Source organism: Oppia nitens, unplaced genomic scaffold, assembly GCF_028296485.1.
Source record: "Oppia nitens isolate AA-2021 unplaced genomic scaffold, nextdenovo-longstitch-racon4-pilon3 scaffold26_pilon_pilon_pilon, whole genome shotgun sequence".
Taxonomy (NCBI): domain Eukaryota; kingdom Metazoa; phylum Arthropoda; class Arachnida; order Sarcoptiformes; family Oppiidae; genus Oppia; species Oppia nitens.
Window position 1 is genome coordinate 345,104 of NW_026533206.1, and position 14,101 is coordinate 359,204.

Sequence of the window (14,101 nt, forward strand, 5' to 3'; positions counted from 1 at the left end):
TATATTAGTGTTGGTTTTCTTCCTGATTTACGACTACGTTTACGTCTTTTATATACTTTTTTAGTGACTTTACGTTTAGATTTATTTATTCTGCGCTTGCGTCTTCTTCTTCTAATACCCATACCTCTTTGACGCTTCATTGTACTGAGTTTATCACTTACGTCACTGAGTACTGTATCAGCAGTTTTAAGTAATTGGTTTTTACTGGCGTCACCTAGTGATTTACCTCTTAATACTTCACTACCTATACCTTGAAATGCTTCCCAACCTTGTTTTGCTATATATTTTAGTGCTGGTTGTATGTGTTTAAAAATTTTACCAAATATACCATTACCACCTTGATATCTGTGACCACTATATACTACTATACCGTTACCGGCTTGCGATTTATAATAATCAATGTATGGGTTATCCATCTTTTATACTTTTTTAATATGTAAAGTCAATGTAACTCTACCGAATTTAAATGGTATAGGTCTTCCACTGTCGTCTCTTATATAGATTTTAATTGTGTCAAATTGATTTAGTCTAACGGGTCTGTATTGTGGTGTCTCATAATTTAAGTGCACTGTATCACCAAATTTAGATTTACGTGGTATTTCAACTACACGTAGCAATGGTGCAAATGTGTCACCAACAAGAGATGGATATACAATATCAGTGTATAAGTATAATAAATGATATCCACCAGATATTTCTACTGGATGATGAGCTTTCACTTCATCATTTGTATATACATTATTAACTGTATAATCATTAATTGCATTTTCAGTATTATAATAATTATAGTAATTATTTCTATTTTTAAGTCCTAACAAACATTCAATCTCATCACCCAAGTTAACAAATACTCTAACAGAGTCTTCAAGTTTCCCACATATTAATGTAACGTAATTATTTACTTCATTATATATCAGCTTTGGAGGTACTATTCCTTTAAATTTAGCCAATATACTGTTTATTTCACTAATTAAATTTGATGGTCGTTCATAAAAACCGGCTTTAATTGTATAAATATTGGAGTCATTATTGTAGATATTACCCATCTCATCATATAACGATACTTTATAGTCATTTAAAATATTATACCATGATTTTGTATATGATATTTCTGTTATACCAACTAACCAATCAGTATATTTTGGTATACTTGTCAATAAATCATTTTGTGGATCAAATTTCATTACAGCACCTAATTTAGTTCGGAAATCGCTTAATGTATTGTCACCGGTACTAACATTAGAACTCAAAGTAATATATGAACTCATTTTATTCACAAATTATAGTATAATTTAATTTTGTACAATTCCACTTGGATTGATGAATTTTATTATTATATAAAAAAATAATTAAAACTAAAACAATAATTAATAAAGTTATTAAAATAGATATTATTTTACAAATCGTTATTTGTGACATCTTTTATAACTTTATTGCAAATACGTAATCTTGGATTAGGTAATATATATCCCAATGCGCTGGTCAATATGATTGTCCACAAATTTTTATTGCCGAAATCAAATGATAGATTAACTAAACTAACGACAATTACTAATGTTATTAAAAATACTTGTATTGAAAATAATATTAAGTCTGATGGACAAACTTTTTTGTTACGAAACATTTTCAATATTATCTGTCCAACTATTATAGCTTTCCGGATAGTTTAACCACTTTACAAAGTATTCAGTTTTTCCACGGCGTTTACGTTTTTTAATAACTTTTTCAATTCTGTACAGATTATCAGTAATTTGTTGCAATTCCTGGGGATAAAAGCGCTGCTCAAGTATATTTCCCTGTTCATCTCTTAGCTTAAAAACATACTGTTTATCACCTTTTATAGTATTTTCAACAGTAAATATTTGGTCTGTCCAACTAGGGTAATATCCTTTATCAAATGCTTTCATGTCATATACTCGTCTTACTTTATCACCAGTATTTATTTTGTTTGGGGTTAATTTAGTTTTAGAGAACAGGTTGTTATACACAAGTTTTTCATTAGTAGTAGAGACATCTATTGGGCGCATTTTAATTGATCGATGATATGATGAATTATATGTGTCAACAAAATCCTTAATGACGTCAATATATTTACGTGTACCTTTGGCAGTAAAATACTTAAACATACGTGTTTTAAGTGTACGGTTAAAACGCTCAACAATAGCACATTTAATTCGATGATCATTAGATGTGAAGTAGTTAATGTTTAGCTCTTTCAGTAATTTTTGTAAATCGCTATTAATAAACTCTTTACCTTTATCTGTTCTTAAAGCTAAAGGTTTTTGTTTTTTAAAAATATTTGTAAAAACACTAGTTATTGTTTTTGCATTTTTATTTTTTAGCGGTATTGCATAAGCATATTTACTAAAACAATCAATAACAGTTAATAAATATGTATAGTGTTTATTAGTACCGCTAAATTCTTTCATATCAACCAAATCAGCCTCCCATTGCTGATTAATATGTTTAACTACTATACGATTACGTTTAAAGTTTTTGATCACTGGCTTATGAAGTGTATATGTTAATTGTTTAGATAACCAATTTTTTACATCTTTTAGAGTTATACTACTATCTATTTTATTAGCAGCTATAAATAATTTATTAATTGAACTAAATGATGCATTATGCTTAGTATTATAATAAATTTTTGATAGTATTTGATCGATCATAACTTATACCAATTATCTACAGATTTATTTGGTATAACTTTTTTTAAATGTTTAGTAGGTTTGAGTTTACTAATAAATTTATTTTTAATAGATTTTTTGTTTTTTGATAATGTAGGGTTCACTTTAGATATTGTATTTTTTACTATTGATTTAACAGATGTTTTATAAGACTTTTTTAATAAAATTTTTTGTACAATATCTTCAATTATTTTTAAAAAATTTTCACTTATATTATTTTCTGTTTTAGGGGGTATAGTTTCTATTACTTTATTAAGTTTAGTTTCAGTAATAGGATCACTATCTGATAATAATTGAATTTTTCGAAATGACATTATGTAATTAAATCAATAATTGACGTGACTATTGGTATTAACCACAACCAACCGCCGCTTTGCACAACCAACTTTTTTGACACTGATATTTTATTAGGTTTATTAAATTTATTAAACAATTTTTTATGTTTAAGTATTTTAGATGCATTAATTTTATCCAATACTATATTACCTTTTATAATATTTACGACTATTTCTTTAAGTGCTAAATAAAAATTACGGTCGCGGGACATATATTTTAATATAGATTTTTGTGCTTTAGGTGACTGTAATTTTGCAATAAATTTCAAGTCATGACAATACTTTTTTAAATTTTCAGACATTATTTAGGTACATAAGCAATAGGAGCCAATATATTATCTACAGGTATTATATTTGTCTGTATTCTATATTTTTCTGGAGTGTCTTGTTTTAAGTCAACTCTTATATAACCATATTGTATAGATGTTGCATCATTATAAGCATCAATTAAAAATTTAGATTTATTTGGATATATTTGTGAAGCCAATGATATTATTTGTCGCTTATCTCTGGGATTTTTCAAAAGTATCAAATAATGACAATTTATGCTAATTGTTCTCATTTGCGACCCCTGATGGAAAATATTTTGTGCAATAAAAACAACACTTATATTTAAATGGTGGCTCCCTTTAGTGAATAAATTTGCTAATGTAATGTTATTGCCTAACTCTGTCATAAGATCATCAACTATAATAATATGAGGTCCATACTCTTTGACGTCATCTTCGGAAGGTAGACCTTCTATATATTTTACGTCACAATTATTTATAGGTTTTTCATACAAGTTTTGCCACTGACCGTAAGCCCACATGACTTTTAACACTGTAGGTGTAGTTTCAAAATATAATGATTTCCTGTAATGTTCTAGTATATTGCGTATTAGTACAGTTTTCCCGCTACTTGTAGGACCTGCAGTCATACAAGTAAATGGATGTTTGAAACATAAATGTTTTGTTTGAATTTTTACTGTATTCATAATTATCTAATTTAAAAATAATAATTAAGTAATATTTAGCTTATATATTATTTATAAATAAAAATTACAATATACTAATAATATACATGTAGCTCTCTAACAACAAGCATTACAATAATAAAAAATGTAGATGTATTTTGTTTACTGCGCAGTCAATGTCAATGTCAATAACAGGTTTCAATATATAAGCTGCACTTGAACTTGAACTACACACTTGTTTTTGTGCTCTTGTAGTGTTCACATCAACTATTATAAATATTACTTTTTGATAATAATTGTTTGAGTTTTAATTGTTTTTGTAATTATGTCGAAACGATCAGCATCTGATGTCAATACAAGTAATAAGCGCCGTATGGGTGAATGTAAGCAGATAATTTTATAATTAATGTAATAATTAACTAATTATTTTTTATTTAGTGTTTCAGTTGTTAAGTCAACACGTGGACGACATACCAGATGGTATGTCATGGGGTCAGGCATTAGACTCATTAAGTACAATGCCTGAAGGCGCTAATGTTAACGAGTGGTTAAAAAGTGTGAAACAAGACAAAAATGATGGTTTTGATGTTCAAAACAATAACAAAGAAAATGGTGGAAATGAAAGCATTGTTAGCAATAACGGTGTTGACCCTCGATTAGATGACAGCAATGGTACTTATATGAATAATGTTTCACAAAATTCAGATGCTGAACCGGATCCCAGAGGTAATTAATTATTAAATTATAATTATAAATTTTTAATAATTATATATATATCAGTCAATACACAATATGGCGGTGAACACTCTCATGATGATAATGAAGCAATGATTTCCGGAGCTCCTGACCCTCGAAATGAAGATGAAGAAGATCTGATGACTAATAATGAACCACAAGGTCAATTACTATATTCATTTAACCGTCAACCGCAAATCCAATCTTATGACAAATTCAAGCGCAAACAGTACACTCAGCGAATTAAATTTAACCACAATTTAAGAGATTTGAATGGATTTAACGATATTGAAGAAGAGTTTTCGGAAGCCATTGCTGATGTTTGTTTACCGATATTTCAAAAACATTCTGGTGAAGATTTCTTTACATTAATTATGTCAAATGAAGACCTCAACAAACCAATATTTATCGGTAATTTAAATAATTATAATAAAATTGATATTAATTAAAACATTAATTTTAAGGTAACCGAAAAATTGAAAACTTTGATCGACACGAACCGCTGAGTTTGATTAGCAAAATTGCTCAATCGAATCAAACATTTTATATGGGTAATTTTGATATTACTTTATATGTAACGGAAACGCTTAAGGGAAGTGGACGCAAAACTAAAGCTCCAGAGACAACAATCCAAAAAGCATTAGAAAGCGCTCTGTGGTCTCAATTAACAATAGTGGTATGTATTTTTATTATATAATAATTACTTTATTAAATTTTTATTAATACCAATATAGATAATAGCTGCGGATATAGAGCTATTTATGTGGGTATTCAATGGTTTGCAATGGGTTTTAATACTTCAAGACTTCATAACAATCAAGAGTGGAAAAGATTAATTGGTCAAAGTTATGGAGATTTACCACAGCGTAATGGAGCTCAAGATCTTGTGGTAAAAATAAATCGTCAATTCAACGCTAATTTAGACTACAGCCAACCGCTAAAAGCTAATAACTTTCCTGTTATTCAACAGTATTTAAATAATATCGGTCCTTATAAACTTATGATTATTGATGCCTCTGATGATGAAAACATTATTTATCAGTCTGAAGATATAATCACCGACAATGAGATATGGCTTGAGTATATTATACTCAATAAAGTTGGTCATTACAATTTTATTAAAAACATTAATGCATACAGAAATGACACAAAAGTTTGCAATCAATGTCATACAAGACATCATGTAATTGATCACAAATGTACAAATTGTACATTATGTGGATCAAATGTTAAATGTGATAAAGTAGCAATAGATCAGTTAATCGAGTGCGATGTATGTAAAAAAACATTCAATGGAAATATTTGCTATGATAAACATATAAACAACAATATATGTCTTGAGAGAAAACAATGTCAACACTGCGATGTTTGGTATAAAGTGGACAAAATCAATAAACATCAATGCAACTATCTCAAGTGTCGCAATTGTGGTGTCAAATACAATTCATGGACTCAACACAATTGTATGATTAATCCTTTAAATCATGATAAACTTAAGAAAGAAGACGACAAAATTAAATTTATAGTTTGTTATGATATCGAATCAAGTCTTGTGGTAACGGATAACATAAGTAAACACCAACCAATGTTACTAATTTCAGGTAATTTTTAATAAATAAATATATAAAATACTTTAAATAATTTCATTATTTATTATCAGAATGTGTTTGCGATAACTGTTGGGATGTAAATTCACGTCAAAAATCAACAAATAATTGCAATACATGTGGTTTAGGTCAACATGTTTTTCAGAACAAAAGTTGCGTTAAGTCGTTTTTTGATTATCTAATATCCTTATCACAAACAGCTGACTCACACAACAATGCAAAAGTTTATGTTTTCGCACACAATGCTAAAGGCTATGATAGTCATTTTTTATTGCAAGAATTAATTAACTCTAATTACAAGAAAAAACAACCCGAACTTATTATGACTGGAATGAAAATATTGAAAATGGTTTACTACAATATTGAGTTTATTGACTCTTTGTGTTTGTTTCAACAACCATTAGCATCGCTACCGAAATCATTTGGATTTGAAAGCGTTGTCACAAAAGGATATTTTCCTCATTTATTTAATACTGAACCCACTGAAGAATTTATACCAACACAATACATAGGTAGAATACCTGATATTAAGTATTTTGGTATTGATCACATGTCACCATCAAATGCTGATTCATGTCAAAAATGGCACGAAGAGTACATACAATCAGGTCAACAATGGGACTTTAAACATGAAATAGTTAAATATTGTCAAAATGACGTCAAAATATTAACTATGGCTTTAATGGAGTTCCGCAAATTATTTAAAGATATCACCGGATTAGATCCAATTACTCGAAAGTTTACTTTAGCTGGTGTTGGATTGGAATACTTTAGAACACAAGTATTACAAGAAAATATAATTGGAGTGACGCCACTTGAAGGATACAGTAATCGCCGAAATAAATCAATATCCGGAAATGTATGGCTAGATTTAAAAGAATATGAAATCAATAAAAAAATTGCTCGAGAAGTGAAATTAGGTAATGAATTTGCTGATGGTTTCTGTCACGAAACCAACACTGTGTATGAATATTGGGGGTGTTATTGGCATGGATGTCATGTTTGCTTTAACGGAGAAATAAGAAACGCTTCTCGCGGTGTAGGACGTAAATCATATGATGAAGTATATGACGAGACAATAAAAAAGGTAATTAATTAGTTATATAATTATTATTTTGAAATTAATTTGTATTTATTTATTTAAGCTCTCATATTATCAGCGATGTGGCTATAATGTTGTCCAAATATGGGGACATCAGTTCAAAGATTTACTCGAAAGTCTACCACAAAATATATCAGACTTTGTCAATAACAGACAATTAGTTTACAAGTCATTGAAAAAATACAAGCCAATAAACATTAGAGAAGCGTTTTTTGGTGGCCGGACTAACAATTTATACTTTAATTATAAATGTAATAATCAAAATGAAAAAATAATGTATTTAGATGTCACTAGTCTTTACCCGTATGTCTTATCGAAACGGTTATTTCCTATTGGACACCCGTCAGTTTTAACCGATTTTATTAATACTTCAATTGATAATTATTTTGGATTTATTAAGTGCCGCGTAATTCCGCCAAAACAGTTATATATTCCAATACTTCCTGTAAGATATAATGGAAAACTTTATTTTCCATTATGTAAGACTTGTTTAGAATCGAAATCATATGTTTATTGTGTACATTCAGATTGTGAACGGATGTTAGTTGGCACGTGGTTTAGCGAAGAGCTTAAATGTGCATTAAACTTTGGTTACAAAATTGATTTAATTATTGAAGTATTAAATTACGAAGAAAAATCAAGTGAAATATTTTCTCCGTATATTAAAACTTTTTTAAAAATTAAAACTGAGGCATCGGGATGGCCAGACAATTGCGTAACTGAAGAGCAAAAAAATACTTTTGTCAGCGAATTTAAAGAAATAGAAGGTAAATGTTGTTTATTTATTTGATATATTTAATTAATAAATATATTTTAATATAGACGTTGAATTAGATGTCAATAATATGGTTAAAAACTCTGGTTTGCGCACAATATCTAAGTTAATGCTCAATAGTTTATGGGGAAAATTGGCCCAATTATCTAATCAGGGTCAAGTTAAAATATGTTCAAATTATAATGACTATTATAGTTTGCTAACTGATGCAAAGTATAAAATAACAGGTATTATATTATAATTAGTTATTATTTAATATATTAATAATTATATTATTTGATAAATAGGTGAAGTACATCCCAATAGTGAAAAACTTATAGTTAACTATAAGTTAGTTGACGACATCTTATCAAAGCCTGGTAACACATCAGTGGCATTGGCCGCCATGGTAACTGCTTACGCTAGACTACATCTGTATAGTATACTACATTCAATTGAATCAGAAGCTGACGGACGTGTATTATATTTTGACACCGACTCTGTTATCTTCAAACACAACACGTCACAAAACTGGAATGTACCAACAGTTGGTAATTTTTTGGGTCAACTAACAGATGAAATAGAAAAAGACTTTGGAAGTGAAGCGTACATCAAGGAGTTTGTATCGTGCGGTCCAAAAAACTATGGTTACAAAGTCGTGTTACCAAATGGTAATGAAATAAACAAATTGAAAGTTAAAGGTTTAGCAATAACAGAAAAAGCTAAACATATTGTTAATTATGATACAGTAGTAGATATTGCTGATAAATACAGTAGAGGTATTTATGATAGTCGTCAAGTACCACAACAACAATTTAGATGCGATAAATTTCATAACATTAACACAGCAGTATTTAATAAAAAATATCAAGCAGTATCCGATAAACGTATAATATTACAATCACATGATGTATACCAAACTATTCCTTATGGCTATTGTTTATAAAATAAATGTATTGAAAAAATAAAAGTCTATTTAATTTATCAAATGATTATAAAATAATTTATACAAAATGATATGTATAATTACCCTTTATATGAAGATAGCCTAAACATAGACTACCTCCACGTGGTTGCCCCTGGTAACAGTATTATTACTGGCTAAATGTCTATGTATATTAATAAGGGGTAACCCTAGGCTATCATTTTTACACGTTTACCCTCACGCGATTAACACAAAGATATCACAGCGATTTTTAATTTTCCGATAAGTGTTACCCGCGTTCCATTACATCACATATTAATTGATGTCAGACACAGAAATGGATAATAATATTTCTGACATTGATTTATCTTCTACGCTATCTGTATCTGCGACATTATCAGCTAGCGAAGTGCCGTCCGATTTATCTGCTACACTATCTGTTAATGAGACTACATTAACAGCTGACTTTTCGGCTACAATATCTGTAATAGATCCCCACAATTGCTCATTTTCTATTCTAAGTGGGGATGTTTTTGGCTTACCGAGCACTGAAGAGATAATTCCGGGTTATCTCTTGGAAGAAACAGAGATAATACCATCCTATCTCTTTGACGAGACAGAGATTATACCATCATATCTCTTTGACGAGACAGAGATAATGCCATCATATCTCTTTGACGAGACAGAGATAATGCCATCGTATCTCTTTGACGAGACAGAGATAATACCATCGGATCTCTTTGACGAAATTGATTATAAGAATAAKTCTTACACCACATTTAGCTCAAAAGACTTTGATAAACAGATAATTTACGGATCAGATTATCTGTTATTTTGGCGAAATTATTATAGAGAAACAATGGCAACATCACCGGCTTCTGCATTATATTCTAAAGCCGAAGCAATCTTAGAAGAAATGATAACAGCATTTGAAACGCATGTCTTCCCCGAAATAAGAGAGACCATTATTTTCATTTCAAGTCATACGGAGAAAGATGAAGGAAGGTTTAATTATGACTTGAATAATGGTTCTCCTATTCTAACATCTTATGGGGTCACTGTAGACATCGGAGGTAATTATGGAGTGATTTTTGATTGGAAAAGTTTTTGTAGAGGAAAAGCTCTGTCTATAAGTAAGTTTAGGAGTGTAATACTTCATGAATTAACACATATTCAAATGAAGTTTGAGCCCAATTTTGATGATGAAGAAGATGCGGATTGCGGTCATCATTTAGTGTTTATGATAACACTATTAAATAATGTCCGCATTTTTCAAGAAAGGCTTAACATTACAATAGCCTGTATGGATTCCGGCCCACATTTTGACAGCTTTACCCCTAAATACATTCCACCAATCAATATTCGGTTGAATAAAAAAAGAATCGAATATTCGTATAACCTAAAAGTGGCAGAAATTGAAGAGCATTGGGAAAAATATTGCTCTTTTAGAGACTATCCCAAACATTAATTAGGGCCCTTATTTTATTTATTAAATTGACTACTATTTAATATGCAATTAATTAGCTTTATTTATTTTTAGGGACTTATATTTAATACTATTATTTTTATTTATGCAATTTTTAGTTAATTTTTAGTCAATTTTTAGCCCATATTTAGTCAATTATTTTTTATTATTTATTTATTTTTTAATATTATGCTATTATTCAGCTTTTATTTATTTTTAGCAACTTATATTTAATACTATTATTTTTATTTATTCAATTTTTAGTCAATAATAATTTATTACATAATTTTTTATACATTTAAATATATATGTCTTCAATTTATTATATTAAAATTAAGATATTATTTAGTAATATTTTTATTAGAATTTAATTATTTATTTAGTATTATCTTAGCTATATATTTTCAATATTACTAAATAATTATTTATTTTTATACATTTATTTTATTTTTACTTATTAATATTTATTAATAAAAAATGGGGGTTATGTCAGACTCGTCCTCGTTCGGGCCCCCGGAAACTCCTTTTTTAAGGTAAGCTAAGATCTGATATTTTTAATATATATATATATTGTTTATAAAAATGAAAACAAATGTTTGTTTACAAGTAGTTCAATGGCGTGCTTATTTGTTTACGTTTTTCAAAATGTAAACAAATGTTTGTTTACAAGTAGTTGTATAGCGTGCTTATTTGTTTACATTTTTCAAAATGTAAACAAATGTTTGTTTACAAGTAGTTCAATGGCGTGCTTATTTGTTTACGTTTTTAAAATTGTAAACAAATGTTTGTTTACAAGTAGTTGTATGGCGTGCTTATTTGTTTACGTTTTTCAAAATGTAAACAAATGTTTGTTTACAAGTAGTTGAATGGCGTGCTTATTTGTTTACGTTTTTAAAATTGTAAACAAATGTTTGTTTACAAGTAGTTGTATGGCGTGCCTATTTGTTTACATTTTTCAAAATGTAAACAAATGTTTGTTTACAAGTAGTTGTATAGCGTGCTTATTTGTTTACATTTTTCAAAATGTAAACAAATGTTTGTTTACAAGTAGTTGTATAGCGTGCTTATTTGTTTACATTTTTCAAAATGTAAACAAATGTTTGTTTACAAGTAGTTGAATGGCGTGCTTATTTGTTTACGTTTTTAAAATTGTAAACAAATGTTTGTTTACAAGTAGTTGTATGGCGTGCTTATTTGTTTACGTTTTTCAAAATGTAAACAAATGTTTGTTTACAAGTAGTTGAATGGCGTGCTTATTTGTTTACGTTTTTAAAATTGTAAACAAATGTTTGTTTACAAGTAGTTGTATGGCGTGCCTATTTGTTTACATTTTTAAAATTGTAAACAAATGTTTGTTTACAAGTAGTTGAATGGCGTGCTTATTTGTTTACATTTTTCAAAATGTAAACAAATGTTTGTTTACAAGTAGTTGTATGGCGTGCTTATTTGTTTACGTTTTTCAAAATGTAAACAAATGTTTGTTTACAAGTAGTTGAATGGCGTGCTTATTTGTTTACATTTTTCAAAATATAAACAAATGTTTGTTTACAAGTAGTTGAATGGCGTGCTTATTTGTTTACGTTTTTCAAAATATAAACAAATGTTTGTTTACAAGTAGTTGAATGGCGTGCTTATTTGTTTACATTTTTCAAAATTTAAACAAATGTTTGTTTACAAGTAGTTGAATGGCGTGCTTATTTATTTACGTTTTTAAAATTGTAAACAAATGTTTGTTTACAAGTAGTTGTATGGCGTGCCTATTTGTTTACATTTTTCAAAATGTAAACAAATGTTTGTTTACAAGTAGTTGAATGGCGTGCTTATTTGTTTACGTTTTTAAAATTGTAAACAAATGTTTGTTTACAAGTAGTTCAATGGCGTGCTTATTTGTTTACGTTTTTCAAAATGTAAACAAATGTTTGTTTACAAGTAGTTGTATAGCGTGCTTATTTGTTTACATTTTTCAAAATGTAAACAAATGTTTGTTTACAAGTAGTTGAATGGCGTGCTTATTTGTTTACATTTTTCAAAATGTAAACAAATGTTTGTTTACAAGTAGTTGTATGGCGTGCCTATTTGTTTACATTTTTCAAAATGTAAACAAATGTTTGTTTACAAGTAGTTGTATAGCGTGCTTATTTGTTTACAAGTAGTTGTATAGCGTGCTTATTTGTTTACATTTTTCAAAATGTAAACAAATGTTTGTTTACAAGTAGTTGAATGGCGTGCTTATTTGTTTACGTTTTTAAAAATGTAAACAAATGTTAGTTTATAAATAATAATAAAAATTAAAATAAAATATAATCAGTTGAAAATAATTTAATAAATATTAAAAAATAATTTAATTAATAATAATAATAAAACATAATAAACATAATTTAATATATAAATACAATAATTTAATCCATAATATAGTAATTTAATAAAAATACAATAAATTTTAAAATTTTAAAATTCCATTGTTGCGTAATCAAAAGGTTTGTTAGCCATTTTTAATTTTTTATTGAATTTAGCTAAATTTAATTCAGTTTTAGCTTTAAAAATATCATTTCGTTTACGTTTACCAACAGTTTCCAAAGCGACTTCGGCCTCACGTATACCAATGTTGCATAACTCACGTGTTTCATCTCTTTTTCTTAGTGCATTCCACCAATAATCGCTAAGTGTTGAGAGAGAAGTGTGAGCAAATATAATCTCTTTTGAGTTAAGAGATTCAGGTAAACATTCATCAAAAGCCAACACTTCATCGTATGCCTCTAGCCACCAACGGGCGACATCAACACAATCAGCCATAAATCTTAAATCATGACCACACGGTGATTGCAGTTTAGGTCCAAATAAATATCTTATTAAATAAAAAAATAATTAAATATATAAATTATACAATATTTTTTACTACCTCTCAGCATGAATTAGTTCATGCATAACAGTTGTTGTTAATCGAGTCATACGATGAATTAGTGACCAACTAATGACAATAACGGCCAATTTGTCCCTCTTGTTTTTCACAGTTGTATTCCAAGTGATTGCTGAACACGCTTCACTACCATCATAATTGTATTGAAGAAATTTTGTTGTTGTACAATCATCCTTATACGCAATAATAAGCGCGCATTTTTCGGATAGCCGACCTTTACACCATCTGCTGTCAAACTGTTGTGCCACATTTAAAACCTTTAATATATAAAAATTAATAAAAAAACTATAATAAAAAAATATATAAATATATTTTTACCCTTTCCATTGCAGTGATGTATTGCTTTTGTGTTTCCAAGTCACCATTGAATTTTTGTTTGATAATAAATTGATGATATTTAAGATATTTTGGTWTTTGTGACTGTAGTTTACCATTAACTAATGTTAAAAAATCGTAAGATAAATAATTATACATAATAGCAATAATAACATTAAAAATACCAAAATAAAATGAACTAATTTATTAATTAAGTAATCTCTGCACTATTTATACTATTTAACAATTAAATGCTCTCCGTTTATTGGTTCTCTATATACGTACTCAACGAGAACTCACT

General features: G+C 28.4%; 1 protein-coding gene across 1 annotated transcript; it reads right to left on the reverse strand.

Moving 5' to 3' along the window:
* Window positions 1–1,613: 1,613 nt before the first annotated feature.
* Window positions 1,614–3,944, reverse strand: LOC128954315 (uncharacterized). Its single transcript, XM_054299893.1, has 2 exons — window positions 3,689–3,944; window positions 1,614–2,272 (listed from the first exon to the last, which is right to left on the reverse strand). Exons 1-2 carry the CDS (start codon window positions 3,942–3,944, stop codon window positions 1,614–1,616), a joined length of 915 nt encoding a protein of 304 aa, XP_054155868.1.
* Between the last annotated feature and the right edge of the window lie 10,157 nt (window positions 3,945–14,101).